At 40.3% G+C, this 20,768-nt stretch overlaps 1 protein-coding gene across 2 annotated transcripts; it reads left to right on the plus strand.

The window, feature by feature from the left end:
* Positions 1-1,206: 1,206 nt before the first annotated feature.
* Positions 1,207-20,768, plus strand: cnstb (consortin, connexin sorting protein b). 2 transcript variants are annotated; one of them, XM_019271117.2, is made up of 12 exons: positions 1,207-1,481; positions 5,164-5,205; positions 5,311-5,635; positions 7,052-7,161; positions 10,503-10,533; positions 11,961-12,047; positions 12,178-12,289; positions 13,068-13,089; positions 13,219-13,288; positions 15,535-15,827; positions 19,244-19,388; positions 19,551-20,768. In XM_019271117.2, exons 3-12 carry the CDS (start codon positions 5,548-5,550, stop codon positions 19,757-19,759), a joined length of 1,167 nt encoding a protein of 388 aa, XP_019126662.2. In that variant the 5' UTR covers positions 1,207-1,481; positions 5,164-5,205; positions 5,311-5,547; the 3' UTR covers positions 19,760-20,768. The 2 variants fall into 2 exon arrangements, with proteins under 2 accessions (XP_019126662.2, XP_010739392.3); XM_010741090.3 differs by having other exon boundaries at positions 5,164-5,635.

The following is a 20,768-nucleotide window of genomic DNA, read 5'->3' on the forward strand; positions in this document are numbered from 1 at the left end:
CTGCTACATTTCTTCTTCTGAGAAGTTTAATGTAATTTAACAAACAAGCCTTGTGGCAGATGATTATGTAAGCCTGTTCAAATAAATTAAAAAGCCACAAATGTTACGTGTTCAGGTGCCATCCTGCATCCCATTTTTAAAAAAGTAATCTGCTGTTCTCATTCTTCTTATTCTTTCCAACTCCTGCACTTCAAACACATACAGTAGGTGTGATACTATATGTGGTGATCGAAATGTTACTACGCTCACATACCATTTGCCAAATATCAGAGACCAGACATGAATACAGACTGAGGGGAACTCATTACTATTTACTTCACAGGTTACATGGAGGACTTATTTATTATTATTATTGATGGAAATGTAAACTGATTTCCAGATTTGAATTCTAGTCAGTGGGTGATTTAAAATCTCCCTGCATTACCTCATAAGTTTCTTGAAAAAGTCCTTCTAGTCACTCGAAAGTGTCCCACACACATATCCTCCCACATGAATGGTTACCAGCTTTTGTGAGGGGTAGGGATGAGTTATTCCCTTTTTAGAATATAGACCATATAAACCATAAATTGGAGGACACAGAACATGACAGCCTGCTGATGGTTTCCCAGAACACGTGTGCATGCTGCGGACTGGAAACAAACTCAAACTATATTTTGTTTATTTTCACATTTAATGTGACTTTTTGTTGCTCATATGGGTCTGTGTTTTCGATTATTGTTCATTTATTATACATTATTCAAATTTAAAAAATGTTGCTACATCCTCAATTTAAATACCTCATTTAGGAATACATATTCATGTTTGCTACTGTAGGATCTATCAAGAAATATTTGTCTCCTATTCAAGAATTCACAAGCACTTGTATATGGTGCAGTGTGCAGTGGAGAGGGTTGCACTGATTTGCACAACTGTGATATTTTCTGGATTTAAGGTTGCCTGTATATCTTTTGATGCCTGCTGCTGGCTATATAAATGATAGACTTAAATAGTGAGTTGATGATGGAGTTTGTTATTCAGGTAAGACATCACAATTATCACAATGACTGTCCCTCATCAATCTGATCAATCTAATGAATTCACATGTGTTTTCCATTCTGCTTATGTAACAGTAACAACGCAACGTAAAGACCGTGTACGTCTGCACTATTTCCCTTCTAATCCGGTGTAGGGTTTTTATCATCCGCTGTTACGTAACGGCCAGAAGCCAGTGTGACACATCTGCCAGAAGATGGCAGCCTCCACCACATTGTGAAATAAATAAATAAACATGTAGGAATATATATTTTGTAATGAGGTGGGAGGGAAAAAAATCCCCGGATTGGACCGTAAACAAGAAGCATGACAGAGTCAGAGAGACGGACAGAGAGATGACAGGGTGATGTGGAGCCCGCTGTGAGCCGACACGGAGGAGGAAAAACACCGAAAGGCTGTTGGGAGCACGCTGATGTACAGGCGACTAAACTGGGAGACATCATACAGAGGTGAGCGCATGTGTCCATAACACGGTCCTGTGTTGTGATCTCCGGCATTAACTTGCCGTATGGTGCAGAGATGCTTGGACATATGTATATACCTCGCCATAGAACACTATCTTCCACTGGATTTAAGATGGATGTCGCAGGAAAAATGGGAAACACTAAACGTTATATCATTTTTTATAGAGATCACGCTTATTATGAGGATGCTGCATGTGTTGTTGTTGTTTTTTAGCCTCACAGTTGGAGGATCGATGCAGGCTGAAAAAAATAACAGCGTGATTGAGCGCGAGAGAGTTGGTGGTGGTTGGTGGTCGCAGGAAAGCGCCAGCGGCACGCGCACCCGACGCACGCGTTAAAGCGGACACGTGCACACGCACGCACGCACACCCAGCCACCCACCCCACTTGTTTTAGTCAATTCAATGGAGCCACCGCAGTCAAAGTTAGAAACAAAAGCTGCTCATGTTTTAAACTATGAAGACTTTAATGTCTGACGGAGCTGTTCAACAGTCATGGTGGCCTGTATGTTCAAGCAAGATTGCAGCATTTTGTCAGCAAGAACTAACAGATGTAAAAACCATAATGAAGTGTTCAAGGGTGCCAGTATTTTAAACAAAATTTATAGGTAATGTGTGTCAGAATTAGAAGGAATAGGAAGGAATATTAATTACCATAAGTATCCTTAAGTACGTTTTAATTTGTCTATAATAACCATAGACTGTATAAAATATGGACGTCGTATCCGTGATGTCACACAGGTTTTTGAAGAGCTGTTGTGAAGAGTGTGGAGACTGTGGCCATTGCGAACTTGGCAGTCCTGCCTCCGTGACGTGCCGGCTAATCTAAATATCGGCAAAGATGTTGAGCGTCTGTGGAGCTTAAGAAAAATTTGCTATAGAGACCAAAACTGTTTTTTGTACCAGGCTGTAAACATGTTTACTTCTGCTGTGAAGTTGGACATCTTAACATGGGGACTTATGAAGTTTGACTTGTTTTGTAGCCAGCCTAATGTGGCTGTTTGAGGAACTGCAGTATTGAACAGTTGTTTTATCATTACCTTAGAATGACTCCATTTATATCTGCAGAGTGAGCGGGTCCTTTTCCACAGAGTCTGTCATGTTGAACCGCCGTGTTTCTACAGTAGCCCAGATGGACAAACTAAACGCTGGTTCTAGATAGGGCTTTTTGCATCATGGCCACTCCTACACACTTGGAGAGGGAGGGTGAGGTGGGTGGTGTTCAGTCGTGCAATCTGCAACTTCATTAGTAGATGCCACTACAGTTAGTTAAGTGGTTTTAGAGTGAATATTTTTAAATCAATAATAATTGATAAAGAATCAAAGAAAACATTTATATATATAAAACTTTTTATATAACGTTTTTAAATCTAATTGATAAAGATCACAAGAAAACATTTTATATACTAGCTATAGATATATATATATTATATAATATATATATATATATATTATATATAAGATTTTTTTTTATAATTTTTTTTTATGAACTTTTTTTTTTTAAACAGACCACTAGCAATTCACAGGAGAATCTACACAATATAAAAACAAACCGAGACTGTCATAATGTGTTTTAGTGATATTTCCACAGATTTTTATATTTAGCCTCCCCTGCATCATTCTTATCTTCATGCTACACATCCTTGTGAGTCAGTCCCCGCTCCCAGCGTTTGTACTTTGTGTCACATTCCATGTTGCAGAATTCACAACGTTCATGTGACTGTTATCGTGCTGTGTGAACTCAGAGTATCACACAGCTTTCATGCCCTCAGACCACTCAGGCTGAAAAAGTAGGTTTCATGAGGCGGAAATATTTTTATAGAGAGGAAGCCATGTTTTTTTTCAAGCTTGTGGTGGAGCTTGTGTATAAATTTACTCCAGTATTGCACACATTTGTGACATGGTTCCCACTAGAGAGGCTAAGACAGGATGCAGGTGTTTACCTGTAGTCTAAAAGCAGGGAATCGTCTGTGAAGCCAAAATGCAGGAAAACACATTTAACTAAAATAAACAAACAGATGAAACACAAACCTTTTATAATGCTGTTTGCTATCTTCCTATGCTAATTACATTGACAGGACCGGTTAGAGGTTAGAGTGACTGCCCTGTAAAAGGTCATTCATCCTGATAATGTCAGCCTTTTGTCAACAGCTACAGGTACACCCATATGAACTTACTGTGAAATGACCTACATGAGAGAGAGAGAGAGAGAGAGAGAGGTTGAGATGATTGCATAAATTAGGTGCTATAAAGCTAGATATAAAGATGAAATCCAGTGGTACACATACATGTCATATGATAAAAAAGAACACTGTACATTAAAAAATCAGATGTGTAACAATTCATCTTCAGCACTTACTGTATATTTATGTTATTTTGCTGTAGTGTTCTGTACCCAGTGAGGCTGAAACGAACTATTTTAAATTATTCAAATTCTCAGTTAATTTTCAATAAGTAGTAATAGTCAATTTTTTTTTTTTTATATATAATGAACCATTCAGTCAATCAAATGTCAGAAAACTGTGGAAGATGCTTCAATGTTGGAACAAGAGACTGTCTGTCAGTTGGTCACCATTTTGGACCTCAGACTGAAACATCCCGACAACCATTCGCAGCAGATTTTTATAAAGAAAGTCATAGTTCCCATAGGATGAACCTGGATGCTGACTGACTTCTCCTCTCGCCACACATCTATAGGATGGACTGCCATGAAATTTGGTTATTTGGAAGTGGTTACAATTAATGAATTCTAACCACTTCAATGATCCTTGAAATTCCTCTGACTTTTCATGTCGCATCATCATTGTCAGACTCTTTGGCGTCATCCTTAGCTGACTAGCAAATGGTAGCGTGTTAACACGCTGAACTAAAATGGTGAACACGGTAAACATTAAAGGTGTTGAACACTATCAACATCACATGCTGTGTTAGCATGTAGCTTAAACCCCATGGCTGTACATTTGGTAAGTTACAGGGCAGCTATAAAGCACTGGACGCTGGCATCCACGAGGCAGCACCTGTCATAAGGGTTAATTTGCAACTGATTTAAAGGACCAGTAGTTAGGCTTTAGTAGCATCTATCGTTTGCTGATTGCAACCCCCTCGCCTCACCTGCTCCTTCCTAATGTGGACGAGAAACTACAGCGAGCATGAAAAGCATGAAAGGCCCTATCTAGAGTCAGTTGTCCGATCTGGGCTACTGTAGAATTATGAATGTTCACCATGGCAGACTCTGTGGTAGAGGGCCAACAGTGTCTTACATGCTGGACCTTACATTTACATAAATCACATTCATAAATGCAAGTTATAATATGTTGACCCTCCTGTATAAACCTTCCTGGGTATGTGAGAATTGATTATTCTTTACAGGGTGAAGTCTGTCTGCACTGTGACATACTTATTGCTAATTATTCTACAGTACTATGACATACTGAGGGTTATTCAGAGTGGAGCACTCTGCCATGCCTCGATGGGCAGTCATGGTTTAGACACAAAGACAACCCTTTCAGTCGGTGACATAACTGCCATTTCACCAGCAATGCTGCTTCTTTTTGCATTCAGATCTCTCTTATTTCTCAATTCATGTGTCCTCTCCTTCTCAGAACATACCGCAGCATGCATGAGGCATACCTTATGTTCTCTTTTTAAAATGTACCTATTTTTTGACAGCTTCTTGGGGACAAGGAAAGGAGGCTACACTGAATTCTGCACGTAAGAGAAACACGCAGATGACTGTGGAGAGAACATCATCCTCCACAGCCCGGCCTTTATAGACGATGGACAAATCAGCAAATGTCTCTTTTCTTGACCACCCAGGAGAGGCGATGGAGGGTTAATCATATGCTCCGTCAAGAGTGATCACAAACCAAACCAGCAGAGACCTCATTCTCCAGTACTCAAGACGCCATTGAATTCTTTCTGGGGGCGACAAACACATAACCCACAAATTTGCTTATCTCAGTCAAAGGAAGCGCGTTGATAAAAGTCAAGAATAATTTCTGTTTTTCCAGCCACGGCCTGCTGGAGGTTCTCAGAGAAGCTTTTGGGAGGGTGATGGGTAACAAGAATATCATTCCACCTAAAGGTCCCGACAGTGGGACTACACAGAGAGAGGAAGACGTTTGCACCAACAGTGTCACAGGTAATATACATCTTATTGCTATCTGTACGAATGCTTTTTATGGTTGTACACCTCAGTGAGTATTGCCTTTTCTGCAGTATCAGCTAATGCAAATGGTAATGTCACTCTTAAATATAAATGTCATTACAGCTCATTTATTTAACAACTATAGACTTAGATAAACCTCATAGCACAGTAGAGAGACACAGCAGAACAATAACACACATTATTCTGCAGAGAGCTGCAGACTGAAAGCTTTTCAGAACAACTCAAAGCTTATCATCCATCTGTAGACCGGTTTTCCCACAGTGCTGTGGTGTGCCGGAAAAAACAGAGCTTACGATGATCAGGGTAATACTAAGCCGCAAGGAAGCCACAGCCAATACTCTTGGATGTTTGCGATGTACTAAAAAGCTGGAGCTGATTGGCTATGTTATGTAAGAGTTGCACTGTGCACAACTATGGATAATGGTAACTAATTGTCATGTTTTGGTGTGAGTGATGAACATGTATCATCAGTATGCTTTTAGCAGGAACATGTCTTTTATTCTCCATTAAAAATGAGGTCCACATTTGGTCATATGTGCCAGAATATGCTAATCTGGTGTACCAAATATTTCATGGCCTGAATTCATTCGTAAAAGTATTGATGTGCTCTCAGTTTGCATGCCTGCTTCTGATTGGAGGTTTAACTCCTGGTTAACAATGATTATGATGAATGCAGGATTTAGCTACAAGTGCAAACATCAGTTAAATACGGACAGTGGTTCACACCAATTTCCTAAAATAGCCCATACAGTTACAGCTAATAGTGACTAATTGTCACAGTCACAAGTGAATTTCCCCATGGTGGGATACATAAAGTATATCTAATCTAATCTAACGATACAGGCGAGGTGCTGACAGGCTGTCACTGATGGAAACCCACTGTGGTAACAGCCTGTTTGTCATTTAGCATCTACCATGTCTTCCTGGGTTCCCATGTCACACACACACACACACATACATGAACACACACACATACATGAACACACACACACACACACACACACACACACACACACACCCATACATGAACACACCCAAAGGTAAATACATTGTACGTTGTAAAATATTTTCTCTTTGTTAATCAGGTCATTTAAACTAATGAGGAGATTATACAGCAATATTTACAGGCTTTTTACTGTAATTTGTAAAATAGTTGTTATGTCCCTTTAAGTAATAATGTACAGCATACATTTTTGTACCATTAAGCTTATATTTCTATCATCTATTAATTACATGTTCAACACAGCAGTACAGTACAGTACAGTACAGTACAGTACAGTACACAGCAAAGAAATTGTGATCAGAATTTACAAATCAAGCCTGTTGGAAGTTACCATCATGTTTCTGAAACATCAGGTATATTTCATTCTACTGTTTGTTTGTTTCCAGGATGTGTCTCTGGAGACGGACCGCTGGGCCCCAGCCCGGAGCTACTGGCCTCTCTTCAGTCCCTCCGAGAGAACAGTGACTACACACTGCTGCCGCAATCCCTGCATCAGGTGTGTGTGCACCAGGATATTTTTTCTCCCATATCCACAGGGAATATATGTCTTTATTTAGTCAGAATGGCTTCTTGTGTGGGTGTGTATGCATCTACATATGTTCATGAGTTTCTAGATGCTTACATCTGCAGTATGTGTGCGTGTGGCAGTCTTCCTGTGTGACCTGATTCCAAAGTCTATGTTTTCACAGTTAGCTGAGACAAATGTAACACATCTCTCATCTGGTGTTTCTCAGACTTTCAAATAAGCTTGGTAGAACATGCAGGTAGCTCGGTTTATACTTTAAAAAGGTCAGCTGTCTGTGAATCTTAAACATTCCCTGCAAATGCACTGCTTACGTAGACATCAGCTGTCATTACTGAAGCAGAAAAGTTTATGCAACCCCTGTACTGTGCTGGTGAAGGGATTTGAACTGGCAACCTCTGCTCTTTTGTTCATCTCCTGCTGCCTCCAATGCCTTAGATCACAATTACAGCATTCAAATGGAGATGCTAAATAGAGGTGTGATAAATAGAGTTTGGTTCAGTCTCTGTGTTTAGTTGGAAAGGATCACAGCAGTGGTTTTATGTTGCAGGTGCAGGTTGCACTTTGACAATATGATTCACTTACTCACACAGCTATTCCAGCACCTTGAAATCATGTAACGAAGGCAAAGCTGTTTCACTTCAAATAATAAGAAAGAAAAGGAGAATTTGTTCATAGCATAAATATACTCCAGTTACAAGGAATTTGACGTGAGTAATGGTTCTGTGTTCAGTATGTAGGCCCCCTTTTAGCAGAAACATGTCTTTGATTCATGAGACATGAGGGTCCATATTTGGTTATATCTGCCAGCATCTGCTAATCTGTTGTACCAGACCTGAAATCGTTTGATAAATATGAAACATACCCAAAATAAAATCAGGAAAATGAAGACAAAAGAATTCATCAAAGCAGCAGAAGAGTGTGTTAAAAAGACTAATTTCTAGGCTTTCATGTACGTTTTCACATCTGCCTCTGATTGGAAGTTTGGCTCTTGGTGAACCATGATTATGATAAATGCAGGATACAGCTACAAGTGCAAACATCATCAATTAAATGAGAGAATGCAAGAAGGTTGTTGAATTAACAGGGAAGATATGTGTGCAAGAAGCAAGTTCCTACTAACATGAATGGAAAATAGTTTTGCTGATAAACCTGCATCAACATTTTCCTTTAACTGCTTCTTGTAATACTGTGTTGTGTTTGATAATATTTATAAGGCAGCTTCTTTTCATCTCCATCATGAATAACAGTTTTAGGGTTGTTCAGCTGTAGTTTCAAGTGAAATGGATTTCTGGACTTGCCGTGGAGGAGGGATCTTTTACATTTCTGTGGTCAACGATGTCATGATTTAGCTCAAGATAGTGAACCCAAATGCAGTCATGATGGTGGAATGAACAAAAGGAGACTAATAACTTTTTACGAACTGGCAAGTAAACACAAAAAAACAAAACAAAGGCTGCTAAGGAGTATGGGCAAAAAACAAACTAAACGCAAACATTAAGGATAAAACTACGAGCAAAAGTCCAACAGTGAAAACTACAGAACTCAAAGTTAATATGAGCAAGAGCGCAGAATGAAGCACAAAGACAGCACTGAGGAACAGAACATAGAAGACATGACACTGGCACCAAAGAACAGAGGGAATAAGGTCTATACGAAGGTGAAGACAAGTGAAAGTAATCAGGATGGAACAGACGATCAAAACTGGTGGGAAACCCGTCAAAAGCAGAAAGTGAAGTTAGACAGGAGGAGAGAGGAGTATTTCAAAATAAAACGGAAACACTAAACATGACACCCAAACCCATGGCAAAAGACCCATCACTATGTAATCTGTCCACGCCAACTATAGGACTGCCACAAACGATTATTTTGATAGTCGACTAATCACCGATTATTTTTCGATTAGTCGACTAATCGGATCATACGTAAATTGACCGTCCCGGAGAGGGGCTGGTGGGCGGGCACTGTAAAGCTCGCGGACGGAGCCGTGAGCCACCTTCACCCCCAAGTCTTTCCATGCCAACCCAGAGCCGCCGCGGAGGAAATGCGCCCGGCAGAGGCCAGCCAGTGCCGGGGAGAGGTCCCACGAGGGGATCCTCCGGCACCGTGCGGCCGTCCCTGACCCGCCGAGTTGAATCCCCCAGGCAGACTACACGGAAGTTGCAGAAAAATCGTGGTGATTGGTTAAAATTGCAACACCGCCCTGAATTCACGGGGATTCACTGAAGTTGCGTTGAAGTTGCAAATCGCAACATTGTGAATTCCTGGAGGGTCTGTGTTATGGTATCATATACGGTACAGTCAGGCCTGACACCAATTAGGGGTGTGGGTGTGTGTGTGTATGTGACAGAAAGGCAGACACGGCAGTGGAAGCTGCAGCCACAGTTTCGAGAGAAAAGCAAAGTAAAAAAAACAACAACAAAAAATTATACATCGACTACTAAATTAGTTGTCAATGATTTTGTTCGTCGACATAATCGTGACTAATCGACTAATCGTGGCAGCCCTAGCCTACTATGTGTTCAGTTCATTGATGCCAGTCTCTGAGAGAATATGCTTAATTAATTCCAAGTGTTGTTAACTGGGCTACTGTTTAGCCGACGCTGACAGCAACAAGTTCATAGAAAAACTACACAAAGTTCATAAATAATATACAGGAAAATACAGGTCACTGAGTAGAAAGAGTGTGCAAAGTTATGCTCAAAGGTTAATTTTCATAATTGATTAGTCATTTCAGTCATTTTTCAGGCAAATCATTCTCTGGTTTCAGGTTGACATATACCGTATGTGATTGATGTATTAGATAAATTGATAATTTAAATAATCATTAGTTGCTGCCCTTAAACTTCCTGCTAGCATGGAATTAAAGAGGATGTTAAACGTCCCCATCTCTAGATTTACCAAATCATATAGTCTGATGATCATATAAGCTGATGGGAAAAAAGCAGAGACACGTTAATCCGGACCATGAGTAGTTGCATGTGACTTCACGTCTGACAGGGTGTCTGCATGGTTCTGCCTCTCGGTATGGTGCTGTCATGTGATCTTCATCTTTGAAGGAATTTAGTGAATTTCAAACATAAACATCTACATTTGGTTGAAAAGCCTAATAAGTGTTTGACAGGAGTGAAACAGCATCATGGTTTAAGGTCACTGTGGGCTCTGATGCTGATGTTTCACATTGGAAAGCTGTCACATGACTTGTTTCAGCGTTATTTTGATTCACAGTACAGTTCTGTATACCACACAATGACTATGTGAATCAGTGTACTGTACCTCCTGTTTGTCCAATTATCTTTCTTTTTTTTTTTCAGATTGCAGAGGCCTACTCGATCAAAGAGGACTGTATCCTTTCAAGTGCATGGTGACTTCTGTTTTTATGCATTGTGCTATTTGACAATCCTTTCCAGCTGAGTCGTGACTGAGTGAGACTGGCAAGTGTGATCATCACAAAAATGTAAGAGTGCTTCTATCTCAGTGAAAACCGAGTTCATGGTCTACAGGGACAAATCAATAATATTCAAATATATGAAAATGTAAAAGCAAAATATGTCAGAGGATAAGAAGTTTGTTATTCATCTTTCCCTGTCTATGCTTCTACATCTCGTTGTTGTTTTCTATCTGTTCATTTGTCTCTCAGTCACTCAGGGTGTTCCCCATACTTTGGCTCAAAGCCCTGAAGGCTTGCAGAGGTAGTTTCCTTTGGCTCTGTTTCTGCTGTTGGCCTGGCAACAGTTGTTAGCCTGTATTGCTGCAAGGAGGACGGTTTGTGTTTACAAGTTTATGTGCGAGGGGGAAGAGAACAAGATAAGGAGAGAGAAAATGAGAAGGCCTAATGCATGGCAAGGAAGGATTATGACACAGAAGGTGTTTAGTCGCAACAGCTCTGTGGCTGGTTACTGAAAGAAAGAAAAAGAAAAGGTGGAGAGACAAAGGCTGAAGCATTTCAGTCTTCTATTTGACCTTTTGCATGTTTTGTGCACCATGAGTCCCCAGACTCCATATGGTTCATTCAAACAAGAATTATGTATGCAAAGTATAATTCAGTGCAACATGAACATTAAATTAACATGGTTCCAAGTTCTTGAAAACCTTGAAAGTTTGTGAATTTGAGGGAAAAGTTTTTTAAAATAGACATTAATAGACATAGGTCACTGACAGTGCTTACATTTTTATATTTTGTGCAAGAATTCTTTTTTTACTTAACATTAGCAAACAGACTGTGTTCTGCTATTGTTCATTAGTTTAGAGGTGCTGTTTTGATGTGTTTTTGTTATTTGCTAGTAGCGTAGTTAGTGAGGTTTTTCTTTCTCGTTTTGATTTTCTAGTTAGATAAAATAGGCTTTGTTTAGAGTTCTCCTTTTGTTATATTGGTTTGTTCGTTTAACAGCACGTGCTCGCCCTTATTTCCCTTTTGCCTCACCTCCTTTTGTTAAAAACGATCTCAACTTTTATTTAATAAACTACTTTTGTTTAATAACCTTTAAAATCTGTTTTTATGTTATTTCTTTCATACCCCTTTCATATGGTCGTAACATAATTCTTCTTGTTGTAACAGGAATTAACATTGATCCATGTGTCAAATTATGCAATGTGAGGTCCTTAAATTTGAGGGAATTTGGCCTAGGAAGTCCTAGTCTAGTCTAGTCTAGTCTAGTCTAGTCTAGTCTAGAGGGCTGCAGGTGTCATCAAACTGACCCAGTCAGTAAATACTAAACCTGTAGTTAATCTGAGATGTTTGATTGAAAGTCTTTAACTAGTGATGCTACCAGACCAGTGGGCCATCCAGTTCCTTCAGTTAGAGAAGCTCTATCATGAACGTCTGCTGTCTAACCTCGCCGCCCTGCAGGAGAACTGGGGTAAAACATGCATCTTTTTCTTCTCTCTACATGCTGTATTATCAGTGATAAAGAACCTAAATGTAATTCTGTGAAAAAGTGGCTATGTGCATTTATTTTCTGTGCACCTCTACCCCACATGTGTTCCCAGAGAGCCAGTTGAGGGAGAAGAAGAACACTGAGAGTAGTTTGCCCACTGAGACAGATGGCATCAGCCAAAAACACATTGAGACCCTGAGCCAGATCTGCAGGACACACCTCAGGTATACCACAACACATCGACAGGGGATTTGATGAAATCTCTTCTGTCTGATGCCTTTTGTGATCAGCCACAATACTTCCCATAAATAAAGTCAGATGCAGACTTTCCACACGTTTGTGTCTTTGACACCTCAGTACACAGACAGCAAAAACATTCACTATAAACAGCTCGACTAGATTCCCTCATGCCATTTCCTCCCATTACTTTCATCAGACTAAAACCTTTTAGTGCCCAATTTTGCTTTAGTGTAATCAACCTCTGTCTTTGTACCCCACTTGAGTATACAGACACACAAGGGAATCGTTGGAAAAATCTATATTTCTGACAGGGCAGAAAAGATTTTTGCAGGATTTCAATTTCCAGCAGACACAGACAAATAAATACCGCAGGTCTGCATGCCAGACGCTGTTGTGCCCCACATATCCTGTGACTCTCTTGGTATGTTATTGCAGCCCACAGTCATTTGGTGCAGGTGGATTTGATTTTTGAGGACAGATGCCAACTGCTGCTGGAGATGCCTGAGAAACAGAGATAGTTAATCTGCAAAAACAATTAAGCCATTTTTGAAATGTATAAAGAGCAACAGTTTGATTGATATTCCCTTTGGTGCGCAATAAGAAAAACATGATTTGAGATCTCCATTTTTGCAAATGAACCATATAAACATGAACCCTGTCTGACCTTTCTCTAACTCTTTGTCTCTGTGTCTTTTTTCTCTTTCTCCTGCTTTCTGCCTGGTTTTCCTCTGTATTGGTGTTCCATTTCTTGGCATCACTCAGACCAGCCATCAGTGTGGAACAGGTAAGACATGTTTCTATTTTGAAACAGAATATACTGTATATACCACATCTTCTGTGTTGCTGTATATTAATCTTTGTCCAGTTTTCTATAATAATAATTAAGTTTTATCTGCCATGTTTGATTCAACAGACCACACTGAATACAACGCCGTCAGACACTGAGAGCAAGAACGAGATGCTGCAATCCTGTCATGATGAAGGTAAACACGTGTTACTATCTAAGAGTCTGCAGCCACTGCTTTGGGACAATGCTAACATACTGATGTTAAACAGGCACAACATGTCTAATGCATGTTAGATTTGCAGGTATTTAGTCATAAATATTGGGCAGATGCTCGATCAGGGACCGGTGGTCCAGAACCTGCCTGCCAAAGCGGCCCACTTGTACTTTTTCACACTAAATGAAAATGATTTGATGTTATTTATAGGTTAGTATGCAATTATTTTAATAGTTCACCCCAACTTGAGTTTGGATTGGGCTGTTTATATCCCAAATTAGCTTGACACCCCTGGGCTAGATGAAAGGTCAGAGCATCAACAAAGTTATTACAATTCATCCTGTGAGTGACATCAGAATCAGAATCAAAATCACTTTTATTCACCAGGTATGTGAACACACGAGGAATCTTTGTACAAATAGATAGAAAAAACGCAGACATAAACAAGAACACAGACAAAGCTAGCTACATGTAAAAAAGGTGAATAGGTAAATATATATATATATACACACACATAAATATCTGTGTGTATAGACAAGAATTTTTTTTCTTTTTGGTGCATTTGTGCATAGTGCAAGGATGAGATAACAAATCTAAATATACAGTAGATTTTTTACAGGTGATGTTGCATTTGTCCAGTTTTGAGCTGTTCATCACAGAGACAGTTTGAGGGAAAAAACTGTTCTTGTGTCTGGAAGTTTTGGCGTACAGAGCTCTGTAGCGCCTCCCAGAGGGGAGAAGTTTAAACAGTTTGTGACCAGGGTGTGTTGGGTCTGCAGAGATGTCACTTGTCCGTTTCCTGACTCTGGACAGGTACAGGTCTAGGATGGAGGGCAGGCTGGCACCAATAATTTTCTCTGCAGGCTTTATTGTCCTTTGCAGGCTGTTCTTTTCCTGTTTGGTGACCGATCCAAACCAAACAGAGATTGAAGAGCAGAGAACAGACTGAATGATGGCAGAGTAGAATTGTGTCAGCAGCTTCTTAGGCAGATTGAGCTTCCTCAGCTGGCGCAACAAGTACAACCTCTGCTGTGCCTTTTTGATGATAGTGACTGTGTTGGTCTCCCACTTCAGTCCCTGGGAGATTGTGGAGCCCAGAAACCTGAAGGTTTCAACAGCAGTTCGGTGATGGTGATGGGTGGCAGAGTGGGGGGGCTTCTCCTAAAGTCTAATGTCATCTCCACAGTTTTGAGCGTGTTTAGCTCCAGATTGTTCTGACCACACCAGCAGACCAGCCGTCGATCTCTCATCTGTATGCAGACTCGTCCCTGTCCTGGATGAGGCCGATGACTGTTTCGTGTCGTCTGCAAACTTCAGGAGCTTAACAGACAGATTTCTTGAGGTGCAGTCGTTGGTTTAAAGGGAGAAAAGCAGTGGGGAGAGCACACACCCCTGGGGGGCGCCAGTGCTGATAGTCTGGGTGCTGGATGTGATGCTCCCCAGCCTCACCTGCTGCTTCCTGTCAGTCAGGAAGTTTGTAATCCACTAACAGGTGGAGGAGGGCACAGTGAGCTAGGTGAGTCTGGTGTGGAGGATGTCTAGGACAATGGTGTTGAACGCTGAACTGAAGTCCACAAACAGGATCCTGGCGTACGTCCCTGCACAGTCGAGGTGTTGGAGGATGTAGTGCAATCCCATGTTGACTGCATCATCCACTGGCCTGTTTGCCCGGTAGGCAAACTGCAGGGGGTCCAGCAGGGGGTCTATGATGTCCTTCAGGTGCGACAACACCAGTATCTCAAAGGACTTCATGACTACAGATGTGATGGCGACCGGCCTGTAGTCAGTCAGTCCTGTGATGGTGGGCTAATTGGGGACAGGGATTATTGTGGAGCGTTTAAAGCATGAGGGAACTTTGCACATATTTGATACATACATGACATGAATGTATGTATCAAATATAATGGTAATCCATCTTACAGTTGTGGAGACATTTACTAAAAATCATGTCAAATGTCTACCTGTTAGTGGTGCTAGATGAAAAGTTAGGAGATCACCAAAGTGACTATGAATGTACAGAATTTCTTGGCACTCCAGCCAAAGTGGTGGACCAAGTGACATTACTTTCTTTTCATCCAATTCTAACCTTCATCCTCCTTTAAATGTCCAAATTACCTCCTTTGACCTTGGTAGAGTTATCTGTTTCTGTCTGTATCAATACACACTAAGTTCACATACAGTAATACTCCATAATTAATAACCAATGTCCTGTTTCCCCCTAATCCCAGTCAACAAGCCTGAAACAACTCACCTGGACGTTGAACAAGAGCAAAGCATGAAGAGCTCAGAATCAGAGCTTCCCTCACCACACACAGGCCATCAGGAGGGAGGTGAGGAGGAGGAAGGAGGAGAAGAAGAGATGTACGAGGAAGGACAGGAAGTAGAAGTGGAGGAGGAGGAGGACGACGACGAGATGCCGCGTGAGGAGACACCAGAAGAGGAGGAGGTGAAGGTGGAGTGGCCAACAGGAGTCCCCCAGGCTTCAGACAAAGACCTGGCCAAGCTGTCCCACACAGAGGGGGTAAGAATACACTTTGTGTCTGTTGATTTTTGTTTGCTTTTATACTTGATATTTATTATTACTAGTGGAGATGAAGTAATAACTAAAAAGCATTTTGGTGAAACAGAATGTAATGTGGGTATGAGATGGATGTATAAAATAGAGCTGCTGATGAATATGGGAGGGTATAAATATCTTTTCCCACCCTGTATCTCTCTCTTGATCTTTTTCTTCTTTCCTTCCTGCCTTCTTTCCTTTCTCCTCACCATCCACGCATCATCTCCTGCATGCATCTATCCTACCTTCCTTCCTTCCTTCCTCTCATTGATCTCTGCTTTCACCGTCTGTTATACTTTCCATCTGCAGAAAGAAAGATTATTTGTTCAAGTTTTACTCTCTCTCACAGCTCTTTGTCTTTAGTGGGATACGCCCATGAATAATCTCTGAGGTCCCTAGGTTAGATCATCGCCATCTACTCTATGTTCAGAAACCTCCACCCATGTTCGCTGGTGTGGCCTGACGCTTGGGATTGTCTGCCCTGCCAAATGGGTTAGATTACTGAGCCAGGGCCTGAGCCAAGACATCATATTCTGCCTCAAACACTGCTGAAAGGGCTGGGTGGGGAGGTGGCTGGTTCTTCCTAGAGGTGGAGATTAAATCAGAGCTATTCCAAACAATTAGTACTGGCTGAGGGCGTAGCATTGATGGGGTCAGGATCATGGTAGTTATGTAATCCAGTGGAGGTTTAGTGGAGGGTGGGACCACTTTATTTTGCAAAGACAACAATAAAGTCACAATTTTATGAGGCTTTTAACCAAGCAAGTTTCTTCTCCTTTACAGTCACAAAAACATAATTTGTGTCACTAGACAGCCAATTCAGAAAATACAGCAATGCTGAAAGCTGGAATAAATGAATGCCAGTTAGCAATAAAAATAAATGACAAACCTCTGTTCAAAAGCATAACTTAATTTTTTTTTGGCTTGTGGTAGATATATATCATTATCAGCATATATTTTGGTTGTTAAGTAAGCAATTTAAAAATGTATCAAGCCTGTCCTCCCAACAACTCAGTACATATCTTGACCACCCTTCTACCACCCATCAACTAATTTAAGGGTTCATTTTATTTATGTAAAAATAATTCATTTTTGTCCTCAACTCAAGGGTATCCACATATCCAGTATAATCATTATAGCAATTAGTCCGGTATTTCCTCTCCTGGCATTCCTGACAGACACATGTGAAGCCACAGTGTCTCTCTCTCAAAAACAAGCCCATTTAGTCTGATAGCTCGTTGCTCATTCAGTCCTCAGCAGGTCACTGTTTTGACCGGCTGAACAAAACTGAGCAGCAGGCAGCAGCATTAGTTTATGGGCTGTATAATAGATCACTTTGTTGACAGTGAGATATGTGAGAAAGCCACACTGTGTCCTTTCAAACACAGTGGAATGAAGTCTTAGAGCACAATAAAGCGTTCAAAATATTTGAAAGACATGTCCTTCTGTTGTGGATGAGTCATTTTTTAGGATGTTTTGTGGCTTTGGACGTTTCCCTTAGTTCAGTTCTGTTTGCTGCATATCTGGCATGCCACCTGCTGGCTGGGAGATCATGAGTTACATGGCTCATATCTACTGCTAATGTTCATGTATTCATACCACTACCACTAACTCATAGCACCTTGTGCTTTAAAGATTGCTTAACAAAATGCTGTGTGTATTTGCCAGCTTCCTGTAAATGTGGCTTGATGTTGCATTAGATTTTTAGCCATGCTTGCAGCATAGCTTTAGGGATGACAATGTCGGTCTGTCAGTTGATCCACCACATTGGTCCAGAATGAAATATCTTAACAACTACTGGATGGATGACACTTCAAACAGACATTCATGATCCCAAGAGGATGAATCATAAAGATCCTCTGACTTAGTGTCAGCCCTCTAGTGCCAGTGGCAGGTTGAAACATTTGACTTTTACAGAAATATCTCAATATATATACATATATATTTACAAATATCTATGATACCCAGAGGATGAACCCTAATGACTTTGGTAATTCTCTGACTTTTCCTTGCACTACCAGCAAGTCAGAAAATTCACCTTATCTGTGAAATATCTCAATATCAACATGACTTCTGTGAAATTTTGTAGAGACATTTGGATCTCCAGAGGATGAATCCTGCATATTTTTGTGATCCCTTCTAGTGCCACCTTAAGGTCTACATTAATGGTTTTCAGTGAAATGGCTCAACTAGAATTGGATGAATTGCCATGATATTTGGTTCAGTCATGATGACTTTTCCTCTAGCGCCATGACCAAATTGTATACAAACGACATTTCCATCATCTTCAGCTACACTTAGCATTAAATGTTAATTAGCAAATGTTACAATGCTAACATGCTAAGCTAAACGGTGTACATGATAAACATCATGCATCAACATGGTAGCATGGGAAAGAACCACAGGTCAGATTCGAATCCTGGGCTGCCGCGGCAAGGACTGTAGCCTTTGTACAACTGAGCTAAACAACACTCCATATTTTTGATGTTTTAAAAATTTAATTACACTGCTTTCTACAAAATGTTACTTTTTTGTGACACTTTTTCATCAGTGGCAAGAGCTGCACTATAGGAAATTAGTGTGAAAAGCTGTGAAATAAAATAAAATAACTATAAAATCTACCTTGGATACTGTCCCAATCACCTTTATACTTTCTTTTCAGTTCTCACGTGGTTTATATCTGGACTGATCTGGAAAAACGTTTCTGCTCACACTCACAATTATTACTTGTTCTTACAGTTTCAAAAAACAACAACAAAACATGCAGTATTCCGCTTTAATGTCACAATTTCCACAGTGGTAACTCCAGAAAATTCAGATTTGACCAAGTCAAACATGATATACTAATGTATATCTACAGATTTGACAGACAGACCACTGCAATATTTAGCAAACAGTGGACCCACTGACCTCAGTAAATAACAATAAACTATAAATTATGGCAGCAGATGAGACAGACAGCTGTAAAGATGGCTCTATTTCAGTAGTCAGCATATGATCGTGCTGTGTGGTTTGTTTAGAGATTATGATCGGGTCAAAAGACTTTCATTAGGCCGAGAGGTGTTTTTTAAACTGTCCTGCTAGAATTATATTATTTTCTTCTTTCATTATATTCAGTGGTGGGTCTGTAACGGAGCATTTAATTGTGACATATGGCATGAGTCTAAAAACTCTATGCTACCACAATGCTTGGTTTGACCGCCCATTCTGACAATAGGCTAAATGTTACTACGTATTAAACTATGGTTTATTACACCCTGGGCATTACTAAACATTTCTATTGGAAACCTTTATCACATTCTACAGATCATATCAGTTCTACTGATATGAAAAACGTGGTCCTTTTAACAACATTTTTCCTGTTTCTGTGTCTCCTCAAGAGTTCATCTCCAGATGGTCTGGTCTCTATTCTGAAGAGGAGGCGAGCATCTCTAGATGGATTGCCTCCCCCAAACAACATTGTTACCAAACAAATCTCCAAGCGCAAAGTACGCTTCAGTGAGCCAGAGGACGGCACTGAGCAAGGTACAGTTTAACTCGTCTATAATGTAAACATTTCTGTCAAAATGTAGAGGAAACCTTTCAAGGTGGCAGTAGGTGGTGAAATCTGTGTGCTACAGACAACCTGTCAAATTATTTTGACACCATAAAAAAGCAAATTACATTTGTCCATTATCTTTCTTGTAGATGACGTAGGTGGAGATTCCTGCCTGATCCTGTTGTTGCTCTGTCTGGTTACCGTGGTGATCAGCATAGGTGGAACCGCCCTGTACTGCACCCTGGTGGACACTTACTCCAACATTTGCACTGACTTCAGTCACAACGTCGACTTCTACATCACAAACGTACGGAGGTTCTTTGAAGGGCTTGGACACTGGCTGCCCCTCCGGACTTAGACTCTTTCATCTATATTCCAGACATTTGTACTGTAATGGGAAATGTCACAAAGAGAGTGAGGATGAGAAAGCTTGGCTCTCCAGTTTGGAGTCAACATGACAGGCATAAGCTTCAATTTCTTCTACAGTGACTGAAGCTTTGGAGTAATTTAACACACTAAGATTGATGATGAACCTCAGCCATCAGTCCAAGATTTATGAATAACTAAAGGGTGCTCAACGCAACACCAAACAGTAAAAACTCTTAAGACTCATTGCTCAAAAACTCTTGTTTACTACTGTTTGTGTGGATATTTCATCTTAGGCTGAACAGATACCACACACAAGTGTTCATTACTCCTAATAATATTTATGTTAACAGAAGAAGTAAGTTTATCTCTTACTAGTGTTCCTCTCATCTTTGTAGCAGTCGTAGCTGTCGATACATTTGTCTTTTGTTACAGAAGCTTGTCATTACGATCATTAGGATCGTTCAATGGGCCAAATGATGATTTTCTTTCAAATTTATGTTACCATTATCTTTTGCACTGTTAAACAAAGATCCTTGTGTTTCCCTCAATACAAGTTACTCTAAACATTCCTTGTATCATTTTAAAAAAGACGGTTTAAAGAGAAGCATTGTACTGTCTGTGATACTGGTACAAAGTGCCCTATTAATAACAAAGCGTAGTATCATAAAACAGTCTGCATGAATGATGCTGTATGTGTAGTGTCCATAAGGAGTTTTAGCGCTTGGTATGAAAAATGAAAAAGTCTACCAGCTTATGACAAAACACATTTCAGTGTCATCATGGTTTTCAGTTTGGATTACAGTAACTCAGGCACTTACCCTGTGTTTATACTTTTGGTGCTCAATGTTTTAATGCTTATCCTTTAAGTGTGTAACCCTAAAATTCCTGTTCAACATCTGGATTTATGATCAAATCTAGTCTCCTCCTGCAGCGTGCAAACAGCCACATCATGACAGTAAAAACTCAATGTGGAACAAAGTTACATTTGAATTGTGTTT

The sequence above is a fragment of the Larimichthys crocea genome, chromosome XI, assembly GCF_000972845.2.
Source record: "Larimichthys crocea isolate SSNF chromosome XI, L_crocea_2.0, whole genome shotgun sequence".
In the NCBI taxonomy this organism is placed as follows: domain Eukaryota; kingdom Metazoa; phylum Chordata; class Actinopteri; family Sciaenidae; genus Larimichthys; species Larimichthys crocea.